This window comes from Anabrus simplex, chromosome 8 (genome assembly GCF_040414725.1).
Source record: "Anabrus simplex isolate iqAnaSimp1 chromosome 8, ASM4041472v1, whole genome shotgun sequence".
Lineage (NCBI taxonomy): Eukaryota > Metazoa > Arthropoda > Insecta > Orthoptera > Tettigoniidae > Anabrus > Anabrus simplex.
Window position 1 is genome coordinate 45,043,695 of NC_090272.1, and position 22,258 is coordinate 45,065,952.

General features: G+C 42.9%; 1 protein-coding gene across 1 annotated transcript in view; it reads left to right on the forward strand.

Annotated features, from left to right (window-relative positions):
- Oatp26F (Organic anion transporting polypeptide 26F) overlaps positions 1 to 22,258 on the forward strand; it is a 717,049-nt gene that overhangs the window by 286,995 nt on the left and 407,796 nt on the right. The window contains exon 3 of the mRNA XM_068228964.1: positions 18,629 to 18,794. Coding sequence (XP_068085065.1) covers positions 18,629 to 18,794 — 166 coding nt within the window. The remainder of the gene's footprint in view (positions 1 to 18,628; positions 18,795 to 22,258) is intronic.

A 22,258-nucleotide genomic window follows, 5' to 3' on the forward strand; every position in this document is an offset into this window, starting at 1 on the left:
CACAATGTGAGTCCCAGTCCGCTGTACACATCTCACATGGCTGCTTAACGAAGATTTCCGACAATGACCGATCGCTTAGCAGCTACCAGTACCGAGAAATCAGCATCAGAAACACGCCGTGGGCTTCGGCCAGTGTCACCGTGGTGCACTTGCTGCGACGCGTCCCTGTCAGCTCTAAGGTCAGTGTTTCAAATCCCTTCCATGGCAAAGTTTTTCGTTCGATTTGTGCTCTCAAGTCGGTGTTGTCCCAACACTTTCATCTTCATATTCAGACAACAATCTACACTACCAACCACCACCGAAACACGCAATAGTGATTACATCACTCTACTGTATATAGGCTTGGCGTCAGGACACAGTTCGCATCCGCCACCCCACAGATGTGAGAAGTGGTAGAAAAAGGAAGGGTATTTTAGTTTAAAGTTTATTTATTTACACTGACTGACAGAGCAAATGCAACACCAAGAAGGAGTGGTCAGAACTTTATGCCAATTGCAGGGTAGACTGACGTCACTGAGGTATGCTCATGATGTGAAATGCGCCGCTGTGCTGCGCACGTAGCGAACGATAAATGGGACACTTCGTTGGCGAATGGCCCACTTCGTACCGTGATTTCTCAGCCGACAGTCATTGTAGAACGTGTTGTTGTGTGCCACAGGACACGTGTATAGCTAAGAATGCCAGGCCGCCGTCAACGGAGGCATTTCCAGCAGACAGACGACTTTACGAGGGGTATGGTGATCGGGCTGAGAAGGGCAGGTTGGTCGCTTCGTCAAATCGCAGCCGATACCCATAGGGATGTGTCCACGGTGCAGCGCCTGTGGCGAAGATGGTTGGCGCAGGGACATGTGGCACGTGCGAGGGGTCCAGGTGCAGCCCGAGTGACGTCAGCACGCGAGGATCGGCGCATCCGCCGCCAAGCGGTGGCAGCCCCGCACGCCACGTCAACCGCCATTCTTCAGCATGTGCAAGACACCCTGGCTGTTCCAATATCGACCAGAACAATTTCCCGTCGATTGGTTGAAGGAGGCCTGCACTCCCGGCGTCCGCTCAGAAGACTACCATTGACTCCACAGCATAGACGTGCACGCCTGGCATGGTGCCGGGCTACAGCGACTTGGATGAGGGAATGGCGGAACGTCGTGTTCTCCGATGAGTCACGCTTCTGTTCTGTCAGTGATAGTCACCGCAGACGAGTGTGGCGTCGGCGTGGAGAAAGGTCAAATCCGGCAGTAACTGTGGAGCGCCCTACCGCTAGACAACGCGGCATCATGGTTTGGGGCGCTATTGCGTATTGTTCCACGTCACCTCTAGTGCGTATTCAAGGCACGTTAAATGCCCACCGCTACGTGCAGCATGTGCTGCGGCCGGTGGCACTCCCGTACCTTCAGGGGCTGCCCAATGCTCTGTTTCAGCAGGATAATGCCCGCCCACACACTGCTCGTATCTCCCAATAGGCTCTACGAGGTGTACAGATGCTTCCGTGGCCAGCGTACTCTCCGGATCTCTCACCAATCGAACACGTGTGGGATCTCATTGGACGCCGTTTGCAAACTCTGCCCCAGCCTCGTACGGACGACCAACTGTGGCAAATGGTTGACAGAGAATGGAGAACCATCCCTCAGGACACCATCCGCACTCTTATTGACTCTGTACCTCGACGTGTTTCTGCGTGCATCGCCGCTCGCGGTGGTCCTACATCCTTCTGAGTCGATGCCGTGCGCATTGTGTAACCTGCATATCGGTTTGAAATAAACATCAATTATTTGTCCGTACCGTCTCTGTTTTTTCCCCAACTTTCATCCCTTTCGAACCACTCCTTCTTGGTGTTGCATTTGCTCTGTCAGTCAGTGTATTTTTGTCCTAGACGTTAACAGAGTTATAGGACAACATGTATCTTACCATTCCTAGGTTGTGTTAGTGCTTACTTTCCTGTCACCGGTCTTTATAGGGTTATCCTACAAGTACTACATACGTTTTGAATGACTCGAAAGAAAGAATGAATGACTATATGAATTGGTGAGTGAATTTCTTCATGATTGAATTGTGTTCATGCCTGAATGAATCAATAAACACCAGTTGCGGCCGGTGGATTCTGATGTCTGGGAGGGGGGGGGGGGCGGCAAGAGTACTTTTTCCCACAAATCTTTCTTTTTTTGCTACTGGCCAGTGCCACCGCACTCATTCAAGTATTCCGCGCGCAAACAAACTCACTGCTGCCAACCCTCACGAAACGTGGGATGGAAGCCACAGGTCAAATCTGAACATAAATTCCTGGTCTCAAATGTTATATTTCCATACAATTATGTATTCAAAAGGGCAAAAAAGTTCATAAATTATTTCTTAATTTTATTGTATGCAACTATGGACACTTGGCTGGCGCATGCTCGTACGGGGGTTTGTGAGGACATCTTTACTGCTACACTGCTACGGACTCTGCCAAAGTGAAAGCCTCTTCCCGCACCCTTCCTCCGCCCGCAACTGTCTATCAGTGCCCTTCCCCCTTACATCTCAGCGCCCTCATCCACACTATATCCTCGGACGGAAGCACGAGAGCCCGTGCCTTATCTTCAACCTGGAAACATTTACCAGCGAACTGCGTGCTGAAATTCAGTCATCTACGTTTGATATTGCCGAACACTCTTCCTTATTGAAAAGAATTTACAGTTTTACAATATTTGACTTCAAATGTTGAGAGAAAATAAAAGAACTTTTCGTTCTCTAGGGAGGACATCGTCTGGAAGTCGTTTGGGCTACTGATAACCACTCTTCCCACCCAGTCACGTAAGCCACCAACTGGAGAGAGACATTCAGGATCGAGTGAATGAACTGTATAAAAAATAAGATGATCTTTTACATGTGAACATTGCACGTCGTATGGTACCGGACGGTCTTTATTCCAACCTCTATCACTGAACCACGGAGGAAGCTAATTCTCGCTGTATTTTCACCTCATACAGAGTGCCCTTTGTAATAAAAGTAAAGCACTGTTTTCTCCGCGGTTACACTTGGCAGAATTTCTTTCGGCCATTAAGGTTTAATCGTAGTTGCACCGTTTCATATGCAAATACCTCCCATTCTGGACTAAACAGTGAGATTATACGCAGGAGTAGTCACCCGGTAAGAAACTTTCCACTAATTAACAAAGAGGATTGTTTTTCTTAATGAAAGGGGTCTTCGTAATGCATACGCTTATTGTTGGTTCGCTGAAGACGGTATCTTTTGAAACTGGAGCCTTCTTAGTCAGCCGGAAGAGCAACAACGTGTTCTCAGAGAAATATGTTTGTCACCGAGCGAGTAGCCGTGCGGTTTGGGCCACGTAAGCTTGCATTCGGAAGATACTGGTTTTCAACTCCACTGTGGCCACTCCTGAATATAGCTGTCCGTGGTTTGCCATTCAGACCAGGCAGTAAATGCTACGGCCATGCCTTAATTAACGCCAAGGTCGCTTCCTTTCCACTCCTAGCCCTTTCCTGTCCTATGGCCGCCAGGAAAATTATCTGTGTAGGTGTGACGTAAAGCGATTTTTTTAAAAACCTTATGAACTAGTTCAGTCAATTAATCAGGGAATTCTGTAGTTTACATTATCTTCATTATACTGTTTGGCCTATGCTGACGACTTGGTCTTAATGGCAGACTGTGCCGAAAGCCTGCAGTCTAATATCTTGGAACTTGAAAATAGGTGCAATGAGTATGGTATGAAAATTAGCCTCTCGAAGACTAAATTGATGTCAGTAGGTAAGAAATTCAACAGAATTGAATGTCAGATTGGTGATACAAAGCTAGAACAGTTTGATAATTTCAAGTATTTAGGTTGCGTGTTCTCCCAGGATGGTAATATAGTGAGATTGAATCAAGGTGTAGTAAAGCTAATGCAGTGAGCTCGCAGTTGCGATCAGCAGTATTCTGTAAGAAGGAAGTCAGCTCCCGGTCGAAACTATCTTTACATCGGTCTGTTTTCAGACCAACTTTGCTTTACGGGAGTGAAAGCTGGGTGGAATCAGGATATCTTATTCATAAAAGTAACAGACATGAAAGTAGCAAGAATGATTGTTGGTACAAACAGGTGGGAACAATGGCAGGAGGGTACTCGGAATGAGGAGATAAAGGCTAATTTAGGAACGAACTCGATGGATGAAGCTGTACGCATAAACCACCTTCGGTGGTGGGGTCATGTGAGGCGAATGGAGGAGGATAGGTTACCTAGGAGAATAATGGACTCTGTTATGGAGGGTAAGAGAAGTAGAGGGAGACCAAGACGACGATGGTTAGACTCGGTTTCTAACGATTTAAAGATAAGAGGTATAGAACTAAATGAAGCCACAACACTAGTTGCAAATGGAGGATTGTGGCGACGTTTAGTAAATTCACAGAGGCCTGCAGACTGAACGCTGAAAGGCATAACAGTCTATAATGATTATGTATTACACCCTACCGGGCTTCGAATGGATGACCCACGCATAAGAATGCCTCCACGTAACGGGGTAAACACCCACGGATGAGATTGGATTGAAGAGCGGGTCGAATTGCTTAACGAGCTTCGAACCGCTCCCCTTCCTACTTTCTGTGCCGGCCCGGCAGCCTGAGCACTTGGGGAAGTGGTACGTTCGAACGAAAGAAAACAAAGATTTAAGATGGAGCCTTATGTCTATAATATGAAAGTAGGATCTCTGGGTTCAAATGCCTATTGGATACTGCTTAGCACTGCTACAAATGACAAGAATCATAAAATAGGGGTTCCGAATACAAATTTATTCAAATATGACAATTTAAAAAAAGTTGACACAGCTCTATACAATGACTCTCCACATATGGGAGGAAAAGAAAATAATAATCACTTTAAAATACGAATCGCCCATGGGCGTCGTCTGCATAACGGTATGATTGAGGTTTTGCGACTTGCTATCGTTCATTTGTCCTCATTAATTCATACCGTTCATGAAATTTGTACATTATTCTGTCTATCACACCGTGAGATGACCTGATGTCCCTATTCACAAATATTACTAGCTGTTCTAAGCACGAATCATAACCGGGGCCTACACTACATAATATCATATTAAAAGACACATTTGCATAATGCACAAACAAACACAAATACCATTTTTGCTAAACCCCGGACTCCTCATCTATCACCAAGACCACACAACGTGCACATAGGTTCTGTTTGAACTCAAAAATATGTGCACATAATTACGAAACATACACAGATATATGGATATATACACTTCATGCACACAGGAGGGCCATTCCTAGAAACAAAACAGCATGGTTATCACTGTCTCCGGCCCAAGGCGTACGCCTGGAGCAACCCGCTCAAGGGCGCCATCATAATCCGGAGTCGAACTGGCCGACTCCCGACCGAGAGGTACTGTGGGTTTCTGTAGATCCCTAGAATAGTTACAATCTCATATCGCCGGATATCTGGGGGGGATCCCTACTCATTTATTAAATACCTTTAAAAGAAATCACCGTGATATTATCATTATACAAGTATTCTTAGCTAAGCCATTTAAACCAAACAAAGCACGCAGGCAGACCCGGGCTCCAAGCCCTACTACAATGGGACGCGGAATCCCTTTGTCACGAGGCCGAGAGCCAGACATTCACAAAAAAAGGAAGGCCGGCCATTCACTTCGCACGGCCGTTCTGATTCTTCTCTCGCTCACACGTCTACCCCCTCATCTCGGGGACACATATCCATGGCCCGCTTCATTTGCTTATTCATATCATTATGGAATTCCCATGAAATACTCTTTTTATTCACTCCCTTCTCATTATTATCACTGAGACTGTGGGCACGATCACTTCTCAATCATCTCATCGTAAATTCCTATTCGGCCTTCTCACTACGTCTCATATCGCGTATCTTCTTCCCTTGGGCCTATGGCTCTCATGGCTCCTCGTTCATACCACATAAAATACACTTATATTTAAACCTTCTGACCAAAGATTAAGGACTCCTGCCCCTGGGTCCCACCCCGGCTATAGATAAAAAAAACCACTCCAAACCATTATGGCCAATTAATCAAAAATCACGGGAAACTTGCACATGGTTCCTCACACTTGTCTAAATCACACAATATGTACCTCTCCCGGTCGGGATTTCTTCTTTCTTGCAGTCCATGCGCTGATTATATCTGTAAGCTGGGCATGCATTGTCTGACTGACCCATGAGTTTCCCTGGCATATTCGACAATCACGTGGGACAATGACTACCAACATCTCGACATGTTTCCTTGCTCGCCAAATTCCATTTTTCCAACCACCCCTACGGGAAACTCAAATATTCTCTTAACCTTGTTCCCATATTTGCTAGGACATTCTACATATCACTAAAAATATAACCCTCACGATAAGCTAATCATTAAGAAAGAAATATGAGTCGTCCGGGAATTTAGCTCCCTTGAATTTACTTCAACATTATAAAAATCAATAAAATTTCCATATAGGACATGCATTAACTTACAACATTTTGATATTTACAAAGAACGCTAATCCTATCCCCGAGTTATGTCATGCTTAGAAATTAAATTTGGACATCACTCATCTGTTTGGTGGCCGTTGTTTCTCCTTCCACGGGAGACCCATGGTGAAGTTCTTAGTACTCCATGACTACTCGGTAGGTGGCGGGCGTGCAGTCCTTCATCCCTGGTCCATACAAGTCCGACATCCTGGGGGACTCGTCACAGCTGAAATCTTACAGTAATCCAAGTGGGTAACACTTTACACTCGTCACACGTCCTCTATTTTCAGAGTTTACACCACGAATAAGACGGACTTTCAAATTACGGCGGGCGCGTTCACAGTAAGAATCGGGTGGCTCACGAGACTCGAGCCCCTGATTCAAAGCAACACTTTGGGTGATACCAAATTATGAATTTCACTGACTCATTAAACCGGCAGTTTCTCAGCCGTATTCTGCTACTTGTTGGTAAGTTATGCTCGCGGTTTTTACTAGTTTGACACGCAGCACAGAAACAATACCTAGGCTCGTTTGGCCTCCCGTTCACTTCACAAAGCGTGCGGGACACAATGGCGCTTTCAGTACGCGGTCAAGGGTTTCTGACTTAAACTGGGGCACCGCGGGACGCAGTGTCCTTCTCAACGACTCGTAAAAGAACAACTGTCTCTGCAATGGCCTGCCCGGCCTATATTATCTTGCCCGCCGGAAGCTTGGGGGCGTCAACGTTCACGGTTCATTAGGAACAAGAGCTCCTTTCCTACCAAGAATTGACGATATTTAAATATTGCATCTTGTAGCCCTCTGTCTCCTCTTTCATTTGAGCCAGGCGTGCTGGACCTACGATCAGCAGTTTTTATGTAATTTGCTTCCCGCCTTTGATTAATTCATTAGCGTCCCTCGGGAGGTGGAGTCAACTTTTAGCGCGACTCTTGGCTTGGGTGACGCCGCTGTATCCACATGTGTTAGCGATATGTTACATCTTGACAGCTGGTGACCTCATTTCTTCCCCTGCATAAGTTATTACATATTTTTAGTCTGGGGAACGCAGAAAATTCCGCTCTATTCAATGGTGTGTCTCGCATAATTTTCCTATGTTTGGATTAAAATATCATTCCATTGTTTACGCGCCAAAGTCCGACGTTGGCACCCGTGACACGTGCATAAAAAACCGGAAGTTCCTTATGTTCGTTTGGAACTCTGGGAAGCTAGGCCACACCTCGGGGCGTATCTGACTACTCCAGCATCGCGTCCCCTTCTATCTCTCTCTGCAAGTTGAGAGCGTATTTCCGCGGGGGCTTGGCTTGTGCCCTGTCCTCCCTTTGTTCGCAGGCGCTCTTTTCGCGGGTTCCGTTCTGGCATGACGCCGCTCGATCCCCTTCGCCCATACTGCTACCAATGACGCGACCTTTAGGAGTAATTTTAATGGAGTATAAAAGCCCATATCATTCCCATGAGCTGTACAGGACACTGTACGGTTTCAGTATGTATGTATGTATGTATGTATGTATACTGTTATATCTCTCATTGATCAGTCTGCAAGACTCTGTGAACTGGCCATTCACCTTCACAATCCTCCATTTCTAACTAGCTCTATGACCTCATTTAGTTTCATACCTCCTCTCTTTCAGTAATTAGAAACAATCGTCGCCTTGGTCTCCCTCTACTTCTCTTACCCTCCATGGTCCAGTCCAGTACTCTCCTACTTAACCTAACTGTCCTCCATCCACTTCACATGATCCCACCACCGGAGCCGGTTGCATCCACATCTTCATCCAGGAAGTTTATACCTAACTTACCCTGTAATGCTTCATTACTATTACCCTCCTGCTATTGTTTTCACTTGTTTGTACCAGTAATCATTGCCGATTACTTTCTGTGTACTGTTTCCAACTTATGAGTAAGGTACCTTGAGTCCACCTAGTCTCGGCTTCACTCTGTAAAGATTATTTCTTTCTTAAGGAATAATGTAGATCGCAACTGTGTTTGCCTTGTTACACTTCACGTAATTCGATTTCACTTACTTTACTACCACCCTGTGATAATACACATCCTAAGTATTTGAAATGATCTTCCTGTTCCAGTTGAGTATTCCTAGCCTGACGGTACTTTTGTGGGCAGGTTGGTGGGAATGATCTCACCGTGTGCTGAGAGATTTGCTTGCTAAATTCCCTCAATTTTTCCTGTCAGAAGTCTTCGCATGTACCAGTCAAGTAGGACATTCTGCATTGGAGCAACAAGGTCACAGAGTGTGGTTTTCAGCCTGCGTGTGTCTTTCTATTAAATACTCGACACGGAGTTGGATCCTCAAAATAGCACCACTAAAGGAAAGCAGCAGAAACTTATGGCGCCGTCATAATGCAGAGTAAAAATGAAAAAAGAAGGAATAACGGAGTGAACTAAAAATTGTGAGACGCCGGGCTGAGTGGCTACCCCAACTTGGCATGTTCGATCCTGGCTCAGTTCTGTGGTATTTGAAGGTGCTCAAATACGACAGCCTCGTGTCGGTAGATTTACTGGCACGTAAAAGAACTCCTGCGGGACTAAATTCCTGCACCTCGGCATCTCCGGAGACCGTAAAAGTAGTTAGTGGGACGTAAAGCAAGTAACATTACATTATTAAAAATTGTGAGAGGCAAAGCAAAAAACAAGAAGAGATTGAAGCAAGGCAAGAGGAACATTTAAAAGGGCGTTAAATTTAATTTAATTAATACATGTCTTTACAATAATAATAATAATAATAATAATAATAATAATAAATATTTCCTTTACGTTCCACTAACTACTTTTACGGTTTTCGGAGACTCTGATGTGCCGGAATTTAGTCCCGCGAAAATTCTTTTACGTGCCAGTACATCTACCGACACGAGGCTGACATATTTAAGCACCTTCAGATACCACTGGACTGAGCCAGGATCGAACCTGCCAGGCTCGGTCAGAAGGACAACGCCTCAACCGTCTGAGCCACTCACCCCGACATGGCTCCACATTTTCTACGTTTGACAGGAGGAATTTTGTCTTCATATGGGCCTTTTAACAGTCTCCAATGGATGTTTTACAGTGCACTATGTCTTCTGGTATGGGCTAGAACAATTTTTTACTTTCATTGACCTGCTTAGTCTCATCCTTGACTTTGGCAATATGAAAGTGACTGAGGTATGAGCGATGCTAGTAATACCATTCCTTTTGAAGCCAGTCCCACGTATGAATCTACTGCGGATATTGCTCATAGGGTCGGATGGTGCATGCATTTCAATGGACATGGCAGACTGATATGTAATAGCAACTTCTGGCTCAGTGAGGAAAGCAACGGGAAACTACTTCACTCCTCATTTCCCTAGTACGCCTCTTCAGTGATGCCTAGGCCATCTATGACAGCTAATGGTGGAGCTGTTGAGGATCCGACCAGCCTTCGGGTTGAGGAGTGAACATGCAAACAACTGTAGTGTCCCTGTATTTTATTTAATTTATTTATTTATTTATTTATTTATTTATTTATTTATTTATTTATTTATTTATTTATTTATTTATTTATTTATTTATAAACATTCTCACTTGGGAGAGGGACTTTGAGAATGGATGTAAGGACATTCCGATTGGTCTCTAGCGGTATAGTAAAAACTGACTGATGTGAGCCTTCAAAGAGTGAAGATGTCTGGAAAGGAAAACGGTCATGCAGGGTGGGAAAATGAAAGTGAGGAGCCTGGCACAAGTAAGTGAAAATGGTGAACACAGCTAGGGTCTCGTGTTCGCCAACAAGTCATCAGGTACGCTTCATACTGAGAAGCGATTTTGACCAATGTGGAAATGTAGAAGTATGTAAAAGAATTGAGATTTATGAAGATACAGATTGTAATTGTGCCTTTGTGTCTTCATGTTTGTCCTTTACTCCTTCTCTATTGCTCCCCTGTTATTGTGTTTATCCTATTGGCTGGGAAAATCGGTTCATGCCGCGCAACCACGAATATCGCCTGATGAATATGCACACCCGCCGTACAGCGGAGATGGATATGTTGCCGGAATCACCTTGACCAAGGGTACAACACCATTGCTGTTCATTCGGTTTCTGCTGTATAGTACATAATCCACCTCCCATCACCAGGCATTTCAGGATCGCAGAGAGGCGAGCAGAATCAAATTATTCTCATTTTGTATACCTGTTACCTAAATATCGCAGTGAAACCACATCAGATATTTCCTCACATTTCCCGACTGGAAAACGGAATGGAAGACTGTGGAATGAAAATAAGCACTAAGAAAGCTAAGGTGATGAGAGTGTATGAAATGTCGTGAGGCCTCCGGAGAGGCCTAGTGCAGGTCTTTTCTGATTTGACACCCGTAGGTGACCTGCGCGTCGTAATGAGGATGAAATTATGATGACGTCACACACACAGTCCCCGCGCAAGCGGAATTAAACCGACCCTGCCGGGAATCGAACCCGGGACCCCAGTGACCCAAGGCCAGCACGCTAACTATTTAGCCATTGAGCCGGACATGAGAGTAAATGACAAAGAAGATATGAAGTTAAAATCAAGATAATGTCAAACTGAACAAGATATACATACCAGTATTCAGGGAGCATGCTAATAACAAGTGGATGAGTGAGAAAGAAATAAAACAAGGATAGCAATGTTAAAATAAGCTCTCAAGAAAATGAAACGCTTATTATGCATCAGAATGGGGATTGAGTTAAGAAGATTGGCTAAATGCTTCATGTACGGTTCTGAAACCTGCACGTTGAAGAATAGTGAAAGAGATAGAATTGAAGCATTCGAGGTGTGGGCTTGGAGGAGAATGGAGAAAATAAAATGGATGGATAAAGTGAAGAACAGTACGGTACTGGAAAAGATCAAAAACAAAGAACTCCTCTAAACCTGATAGAAAGAGGAAAGCGAACTGGATGGGACACATATTGAGAACAAAATGACTTCTAACAACAGTTCTTGAAGGTACAATGGAAAGGGAAAGGAGAAGAATAACAATGCTGAAGGAAGTGAAAAGGGGAAGATACCAAACAGAGAAGCAGATTGAGGCAGCTATGGTGTCAGGAACCTGCCGACAGGCAGAATATCTTATTATGATGATGATAATGATGATTTGTTGTATTCTTCTGCTAATTCCGTAGTTGTTATCCTTATATTGTTTACAAGTCACTCCTTCTGAGCGTCTCAGTACTCATAGGCCTGCCTATACCTCGGATGTTTAGGTAGTAATAGGTTAGAATGCAAAGTAATTTGGTTTGTAGGAAGTGTCATGCAACCTGTTGTACCATAATGTAGGAAGAGTAGCATAAATTAGAGTTCTATAGGCTGTACCCCTAATATCTATGCAAATTTCATAGCATAACCGCTGTACAGTGAAGGGTAAGCTTGCATTCTAACCTATCAGCACCTAATAATCCGGACTCTAGGCCTGCCTGTAAGAGATCTGTCTTTTAAAGCAAAGAAAACAGACTGAAATCTCGAAAACAAATTCTGGCTTATCCGATCAGTTACAGTATTTTCGCCGTAAATAGCTGGCTACAAGTCTTCATCTAGGTTTTACAGTGCAATAGTCCATGCGATAATACAAGAGTGTGAGATACTTAATATGCTCGTTTAAACTTACCACGTTGACATACATTAAACTAGCCAGAGTGCAGTAGATATATATTATTGTACACGTGATTGTGGTGTCTCTGCCTCGGCTGTAGAGCGCGTGGGCATCTCCATCCGGCTCCATGTTTATCCATATTCGTGTTTGCTTTACGTCGCACCGACACAGATAGGGCTTTTCGCGATGATGGGTTAGGAAAGGGCTAGGAGTGGGAAGGAATAGACCAGAATGGGGATAGAGTTAAGAAGATTCGCTAAATGCTTCGTGTACGGTTGTGAAAACTGGACTTTGAAGAATAGAGAAAGGTACAGCCCCAGCATTTGCCTGGTCACACCACGGAAAAAATAATATTCAGGGCTGCCGACAGTGGGTTTCGAACCCAGTATTTCCCGAATGCAAGCTGTTAGTTACGTGACCTAAACCATGCAGCCACTCACTCGACGAAAGGTTACATGTTACAGATCTCTTCGCATCATTATGGGAGCACTTACGGGTTATAGTAAGAATGTAAAGGAGAGGGCGTATAAGTCATCGGCAAGACCCCAATTAGAGTATGGTTCCAGTGTATGGAACCCTCACCTCGGAAAATTCCAGAGAAATACAACACGATTCTTTCTGGGAGATTTCCGACAAAAGAGTAGTGTTAGGAAAATGTTACAAACTTTGAGCTGGGAAGACTTGGGAGTACGGAGACGAGCTGCTCGACTAAGCGGTATGCTCCCTGCTGTCAATGAAGAGATGTCGTGAAATGACATTATAAAACAAATAAGCTTGAATAGAGTTTTTAGAAAGAATGAAGATTAGGTAAAAACAAACCTGGAATGAGTTCTTGGTTCAAGATACTTACGGGGGTTAGACAAGGCTGTAATCATTCACCTTTGTTGTTCATAGTTCACATGGATGATCTACTGAAAGGTATAAAGTGGCAGGGAGGAATTCACTTAGGTGAACATGTAAGCAGTTTGGCCTATGCTGACGACCTGGTCTTCATGCCAGAAATTGTCGAAAGCCTGCAGTCTAATATCTTGGAACTTGAGAAGAGATGCAATGAGTGTAAAATGGGAATTACACCTTCCACTACTAAAGTGATGGTAGTAGGTAAGAAAGCTAACAGAATTGATATCAGGTAGGGAATACGAAACTGGAACAGGTAGATGATTTCAAGTATTCAGGATGTGTAGTAAGTGTGATTGAATCAAGGTGCAGTAAAGCTGATGCAGTGAGTTCGCAGTTGCGATCAAAAGTATGCTCTGAGAAGGAAGTCAGCTCCCGGACGAAACTATATTTACATCGGTCTGTTTTCAGACCAACTTTTCTGTACGGGAATGAAATCTGGATGGAGTTAAGATACCTTATTCCTAAGTTAGAAATAACAGACGTTAAATTAGCGAGTATGTTTGCTGGTACAAACATGTGGGAACTGTGGCAGGAGGGTACTCCGAATGAGGAGATTAAGGCTAAGTTAGGAATGAACTCGATGGATGGAGCTGTGGGCATTAACTGGCTTCGGCTTCGCTGATGGGGTCATGTGACGCGAATGGAGAAGAGTAGGTTATCTAGGAGAATAATGGACTCAGTGATGGAGGGTGTGAGAAGTAGAGGGAGACGAAGATGATGATGGTTAAACTCAGTTCTTAACTATCTAAAGATAAGAGGTGCGGAACTTAACGAGGCCACAGAACTAGTTACAAATAGAGGATTGTGGTGGAGTTCAGTGAAATCACAGAGGCTTGCAGACTGAACTCTGAAACGCATAACAGTCTATAATGAAGATGTATGTTAGGAAAACAACTGATAGGGTATCTGCCACCTGGAGGAGAGCTCTGAATACAGATCAGTGGTGACAGACGGTTGAGAAGGTGAAGATGTATGCCAGTGTAGCTTTTGTTATTGCCACTGTTATTTTAGGACCATGTTTGGCGACCCTTGTCTCTTAAATACGGCAAAGCATGTAGCGTCACGGGTGATGAAGACCCAAGCGTGCTGTGGCATAAAGTCCAGTTATAATAACTGACCCTCTGTAGGGAAAATTCTCTTTCTTAGATCCTATCGTATTGAACCCTTCAACCATTTCCGCTGAATATAACAATCATAAAACTGAACATATCCTTAATGTGCTTTCTAGGCATAAATTCTTTGTATAGTCAAAATCTTCTTGTATTTTTATAGCGCACCGGTTATATTTATTAAAACTTAATTCATTTATAGAGGTTTCATATATGCGGTGTTTTTACCATCTCCATCTGCGAATGTTTTATTTATACCGTTATCTGTTTCGTTCGTTTAAAGCGTATGTCCGTCTCTAAGCAAGGGAGCGTATGTCCCCAGCCTAAAGGCTCGTTTGGTAAAATGCGACGGTCATCCAGAAATCAAGTTTCCGTATAAAAAAAACCAAGACACCATGATTACATGAAAAAATTATTAACACCGGATACAGCAACGTACGAGCTATTTTTCAACATAATCACCGGTATTGCTCCTTTTGATGTCAGGAGAGAGGTTGCTGCTAATAACGAAATGCTTAAAACAAATCTAATGCCTTCACATCCACTCTTTGGATACCAACCTGCCCAACGAAGACTGAAGTCGAGAAAAGCCTTTTTAACATCTTCAGAACACCTGGAAGGATCATCGGACAAAGTCAGGATTACCAAATGGAAACAAAAGACCCCTGGCCTCTTGAAATGGATGGAACCACGGGAAGTGTTGCCTCCCGGTCACACCGAGGACTGGTTGACTCGGAGGTCCTTAAACAGACTTAGATCTGGAGTGGGTAGAACCAGAACGAATCTACAAAAATGGAACTTCGCCATCGATACGGCCATTTGTGACTGTGGTGAACTTCAGACAACCAAACACCTGCTATGCTGCCCACTGTGTCAATCAAACTGCACAATGGAAGACTTGGTGCGGGCCAATCCAAATGCCCTTGAAGTGGCCAAATTTTGGCCCGAATCGGTGTGATATCTGTATGACATATATTGTTGAAGACCTTTTACTTGTATATATCTGTGTATGTAGTTTGTTTCTTTTAAACGTAGCGTTATTCTGTTGTACTTCTGACTCGAATAAAGAAAGAAAGACCACCTAAATTGAGGCACTTGTCATATTGTGAGATCAACTTTTGTATGCCCGTTGAAGTCTCCCGCTTGGGAATGGAACCATCCTGCGACATTCGTCTTCAGCACTTTGTCCGTGTGAAAATGCTGACAGGTGGACAGGAATTTCTTGAGGTGCAACAAAAGATGAAAATCACTGGGAGCATGATCAGGACTGTACGGCGGGTGATCAAACACTTACCAGCCGAACTCCTGCAGAACAGGTGCTGAGCGCTGAGCATTGCCCTGGATCAGCACAATGCTTACACTGAGCATTCCACGCCACTTGTTCTGAATGGCCCAGACCCACCCTCGCAAGTGGCGGGAGAAAGAATACGAGCCACCATTTCGAGCCACTGATGCTGCGCTACTGACACCGGGCGGGACTTGTGCGGCCGGTATACGATTGCTACGTCATAGATCTGTCGCGTGTGCTCATATTTTTCGGCTAAATACGTTTACTTTACAAGAAAATAAATAGCCAAACTTAATTTCTGGATGGCCTACGTATTTTCTTCATACGACTTCCGCATAACTCTACCGGCGGCATAAAACTGGCTTAGCCCGGCTGAGTGGCTCAGACGGTTGACGCGCTGGCCTTACGACTCCAATTTGGCACGTTCTATCCTGGATCTGTCCGGTGGTATTTGGAGGTGCTTAAATACGTCAACATCGTGTCGGTAGATTTACTGGCATGTAAAAAGAACTCCTGCGGGACTAAATTCCGGCACCTCGGCATCTCTGAAAACCGTCAAAAGTAGTTCGCGGGACTTAAAATTATTATTATTATTATTATTATTATTATTATTATTATTATTATTATTATTATTATTATCATCATCATCATTAACTAGGTTATTTCTTCTTCGTCTTCTCCCCGACCATTTATCCAGTTTTTCTGTGGTTGTTGGTAGCGTTGTGTAGATTTTCCACAGCATCTGCTGCCTGCCATTAAGAGGCCACTAAACGGGGGAACAGAGGCTCTGAACTTGGTGAGAGTATGGGTTGGCTACCACGGTTCCCGTAGCTGAGTCTGGTTTTGCTTCCACTTACTTGTGTTAGACACCTCACTTTCATCTATCCTATTGGACCTCCCTTGGTCTACACTTGTTTTTTACCCACCCCGACGGTATTGGAGCACTCGAGGCCAAAGGAATTTTTCATTTTCACGCCCTTCGTGGCCCTTGTCTTTCTTTGGCCGAAACCTATGTTTTTCGAAGTGTCGGATCCCTTCAATTTTCATTCGGATTAGTAATAATAGAGGATGGTTGCCCAGTTGTACTTCCTCTTAAAACAATAATCACCACCTCCACCACCACCACCACCACCACCACCACCACCACCACCACCACCACCATCTTTCTAATATGTAAATGAAATATTCTGTGATATCTGAACTCGGTAGTTAATTTATAACTGTTAGGTTCTTCAGTCCGCTGCAAATAATTTTGAATACATTTATAAACTATGCGAAAAAGAAACAATTTAATTAACATCAGCAGATTCTACTAGATCAAATGCTCGCATAGGGAATGAGGACTTCATTAAGATAAGTTCGATATTTGAAGCTTTTCAAGATTTCAAAATAATTTAAAATTCATGTTTATACATTTCTACATATTTTTAAGTGTGATTTGATATAATCTGATGTTCATTCAAGAGCGAAACGTGTCTTTCTATTTTACATAAGTTCATTCTTTTTCAGGTATAATTCTCTTACCATATGTGAATCACTATGGGCTTACATTGCCTGTGATTAGTACCTCTATATGAGCGTCATAGTGGATCAGCGTTGCCTCTTGTTAGTACTGCTATATGCGGAATACCATGGGCTTACATTGCCTGTGATTAGTGTCTCTATATCCGGAATACCATGAGCTTACATTGCCTGTGATTAGTACCACTCTTACGTTGCCTGTGATTGGTACCACTATGGGAGGAACACCATTGGTTTGCGTTGCCTGTGAGTAGCACCACAATGTGTTGAACACCGTGAGTCTACGCTACTTTTGATTAGTACCGCAACGTGACAAATATAATGGTTATACTTTACTAGTGATAAGTACCATTATGAGGGGCCGTCGAATTGGATTTTGGACCCCTTTAGACAACAAGCATCCTCGAATCAGGATTGTGCTTTAGAAGCAGTCCCTTGGTCAATAATACTATTCTTTATGATAGTTTATGGGTCGGATCCACTAATAGTTTTAAGTTCATATCCATCCATTCATTCTTTTTATTCTGGTCAGTGAATGATTTTGAACTTTTAAATTTTCATTACATTTCGTAACATTAGGGGCCGATGACGTAGATGTTAGCCCCTTTAAACAACTATGATCGTCATCATCATCATCATCACCATCATCATCATATTTTATCGGTCAATTGGGACATTAAACACAATCGTAAGGTAAATACTCTCGATGTGTTCTACCCAAACACGAAAAGCGTATTAAAATTTTCTGTTCATGTACCCGTTGTCGAGGATCGTAAGTCTATGTTAAAATATGTATATGAACACGAAGACAAATACTTTGTCCTTGAGCCAAACGAATTACAGTTAAAATCTTCGACCCAGCCGGGGATCGAACCCATTGCCTTCTGAACTGAATGTCAGTACACTGATCATTCAGCCAGGGATCCATAATTATTTTATTAACGTATTTTTGCTTTGTTCATAACTTGAAATTGATACAGAAGAAATTCAACCTTTCAGGTGTTTCTAATGAACTCCTGGTAATGTGGTCTAAGTGAAGTGATTGGTCAGCCACTTTTCGCCATGCAGGGAGAGGGGCGGTCGTGTGCGCCATCTCGGGAGCGCTGTTCAGGGGGAGTATGGCGTGTGGCACTGAGTCCGCCGTCGCCAGTAGCTCTCAGAGCGCTAGAGGGTGCGGACCAGGGGGGGCTGGAACAAGCACGTGACTGCCAGGCGTAACAAGTGGCGGCGAAACACGTGGCGTCGCGGTCGGGAACAAGAACCTGTACTGGCGGAACAACAGAGGCTTTATTTTTGAGACCACTGCTCGTAAAATCAGGCAACTGGAGCGGCATTTCCAGAACTGTGTTGCACAATATTTCCGAAATCATATTTTTTTATACATAGTGTAGAATTTTGATTTTCTCTTTAGGAGCTCTTGTAACGGACTGACATGGTTAAATATTGCCATTCATTCTTCATCTTCATCTGATTCTCTTTCTCAAATTTCTCAGGACTTTTATATACATCTGAAGACAATATTCACTGCCAGTATTTTCAGATATACTCCTTAAAAGCAAACTATGAAAGTCCTTACTTAAATTGAAATCTATTAAAAACTTTTTCTCCGAATTAAATATTTATAAACAGTGTTAAATGTGATGTAATAGTGTGTTGTACACAAAGACATCATGTGACTGAGAAAAGAAGAGACAGTCTGTGATTTGAGGTTGTAATAAAGAATACAACATGCCGACGTGTTTCTTACCCTTGCAGACTTCGAGCCATGATTTCTCCGAAGACAGCGAACGAAGCAAGCCCGAACCGCAGGGCGAATCAGATGCAAGATGCGGCTGGTGTTTCTTGAGACCGGATTTCTTACAGCGCTTCCGGACGGCCAAGTGGGTGCTGTTCTGGTTGTGTTGGGCCGGGGCCTTGCAAGGTAAGACATTTTGAATTTAATTAATTTGTTTATACTTCCGATTTGCCTGTTGTGACGAAGTATATACATTATTATTTGTAAGTCCTTTATAAAAGATTCTAAGTAATTCAATGCAAGGGTAACATATAAAAATAAATTACTAATGAAAATCGATTCAAAATAGAGTGCAAAAATTGGTGTTCCTCGAAGTCGAGGGAGGGAATATATAGAATAACTACAGTACAAATGATTCCTAAGAGCCAAAATATCTAAATTTAAACAATTTGGTTCTCGTACTGAATTTAAGAAGTTGGCAACGAATCTTGGGATTACAATTTATAAACTTCATTATTGTTCCATATTGAGTTTATATGAACCAAATTTTATTCTTTGACAAAATGTAATACTTGGTTCCACCTGTTCAATACTTTTTCAACACTCTAATGAAATAGTCATCATACAATCAGGCCGTCCTCAGCTAAATGTTAATTGAATAGTCTCATGATAACAACTGTAATCTTTCAGGAACTTTCTTTATTTTTTTCTTTCTTAATCTGCTTACCCTCCAAGGTTGGCTTTTCCCTCGGACTCAGCGAGGGATCCCACCTCTACCGCCTCAAGGGCAGTGTCCTGGAGCGTGAGAGTTTTGGGCTGGGGGTATACAACTTGGCAGGGGGGCCAGTACCTAGCCCAGGCGGCCTCACCTGCTATGCTGAACAGGGGCCTTCTGGGAAAATGGTAAGATTGGAATGTATAGACAAGGAAGAGGGAAAGAAGCGGCCGTGGCCTTAAGTTACGTACCATCCCGGCATTTGCCTGGAGGAGAAGTGGGAAACCACGGAAAATCACTTCGAGGATGGCTGATGTGGAATCGAACCCCCTATACTCAGTTGACTTCCCGAGGCTGAGTGGACCCCGTTCCAGCTCTCGTGCCACTTTTCAAATTTTGTGGCACAGCCGGGAATCGAACCCGAGCCTTGGGGGGTGGCAACTAATCACGCTAACCATAACACCACAGAGGCGGACATCTTACAGCAACATTATACTTAATTCTATCAACAATGAAATTTTACAAGTGTGCGTAATCATCCCCCTATACTACAAGCCAAAGAACTCTCATCGTGTTTTAGTTCTTCAACTGAACATTTTGTAACATGCCATAATCAGCGGCGAAATTTTGTATTTTTTAAGTGTAATTTATAGCTGAAGATTACCCAATTAGGCCGAAACAAGTACTGATTGTATGTTAAATATTTCATTAAGAATAATGTAAGAATTATATTGAACACGTGGAATCAAATATTATATTATGTCAAGAAATAAAAATTGAATATTCAAAATGTTCCCCGAGCCCCTATTAACATTCCTAATATTATTAATGTGGTAAATCTCTTTGAAATATTGAACTCTAGGCTCATGAATTGACCTTTCTGTACCAACCTCCTCTGGTTGACTGGAGGGTACCTGAAATTTTCCGCTATCATCTAGTGTGTTTGTTGTAACGTAGTACGGATCAAATTTCTGACGACTTTTTGAGTTGTCTGTTTCTCAATACTTAGTTGCAATAATTTGAAAGTTGTTTGAGAAATGCATTAATTGTGTGTCTTTAGTTCCTGTCGTTTGAAGGATAAAATTAAATCAATTAAATTGACTGTTGAGAAATAATCTTTTACTTAATTACCTGATATTCTGTAACTCAAAATATGTTTTGAATTCCATAAAAAGCCTGTACGTTTTTAGTTAAAAATGTTAAACATTTTTGTACGAAGCAAATAAAGAATTCAAACCACATGTTCAACTTCAAAACACGAGCCAATTTAATAATATATTACGTTTTAAGAGTTTATTTTATTCCTAATGAGAGGAATTCAAGGAAAATGCATTCTTCGAATAACTCCCAAATTATTGTAACTCTGTACGTATTGAGAATAGGGTACAGTTTTCTATGACAGATTTTGCTCAAATGTCTTTAGCAGTCAGTTCTGTAAGTGGCGGTCACTCCTTGTAAATCACCCTGTATTCTTACAACCCACAAACAAAATTTGGTAACGCACAGTACGTTAAATTTAGCCTATTTAAGGAGAGAAGAAGTGGCCAATAGAAAGTTATAAAAGTGAAAATCAAAAACAACTAATTTTTGACTGGGGTGTGAAATTGTATCAATCCTTGCAGTTCGGATTCCATTTAAAACTGCAGGTAGGTGGCTATGATCAGGCTGTCAACAGTCTGGATCTGGAAACAATGGCACTTACAAGATGAGGCCACGTGGTCGCCGTTTCTAAAAACTGTCGAAATGTACTTAGTGGGACGTGAAATCAATAACATTATCAAAATTCTTGAGAGCGCAGAACGGCGGGAATCGAGCTCCCCTCTGCTCAGTTGACCATCCGAAGCTGAGTAGACCCCGTTCTAGCCATTTCCAATTTTCGTGGCAGAGTCGGGAATAGAACCCGCGCTTCCTGGATCGCAGGTAATCACACTAACAACTACACCACAAAGGCGGACATGTTAGTAAATTCATTTTTTAAATATTTAAAGAGAATGCAATAACCTTTTTTCACCTGTTCATTCTGGTTCTTTTAAATCCCCACCAACTCCAACACCTGTAAGGTCATAGATATTATCGCATAAATTACTCTCATTGGCCAGTCTATCAGCCTGGCTAATGTAAACAAGACGTACAGCGGTGGGAGCGCCTTATGACAAGAATCCGGTGTGTTTTACATAATTATGGCCTTGGCCAGCATTGCTCTGGTTAGCGTGCTAGCATGTCGACCTCTCGACCTCCTTAAAATCCATTGAGCTGTTAGCAGTGGTATTCTTTTATGACCTGGCTTATAAAGCCATTCATCGTAGCCTTATCTTTAGTACAGAAGAAACGGAAGGGAACACTTGTCTTGTCTGGGGTCGGACTGTCGTATTGTATGATGGTTGCTTTTGATACCAGAGTACTTCCAAGTGGCCCACAAAAGAACGTGCTGCATGAGCCCTGTAATCCTCTCCGCCATGGGCTGGGGATTAGCATCTTACCCTCCTTGCTGATTGGCCGAGGTTAGATTCCAACTCTGCAAAGGATTTAACACAGACGCACACTGCATACTGTGATGGTGAAGAACACATCCCCACACTTGATTTATTACATCATATTATTATTATTGTAGTTGTTATTATTATTATTATTATTATTATTATTATTATTATTATTATTATTGTTATTATTATTCTACTTTTTTCTTCGATATGCTCATTCAAATAGCGTGTTTGAACTTGTTCGTTGGCCTGATGGTTTTCACCTTCTTATCCTCCCAAAATCTCTTTATGACTGTACTGTGATGAATCTTGCATTCTGTGGACCGCTTCCTACCACTTTTCTTTTTAGGTTTCCCCATGAATTTGTGCTTGGCTGCTATTGCACTAAAGGTTCCACGATCTTCTATGATGTTGTTCGTAATATTCTTTTCTCGGAGGCGCCTTACTTTCTTCTA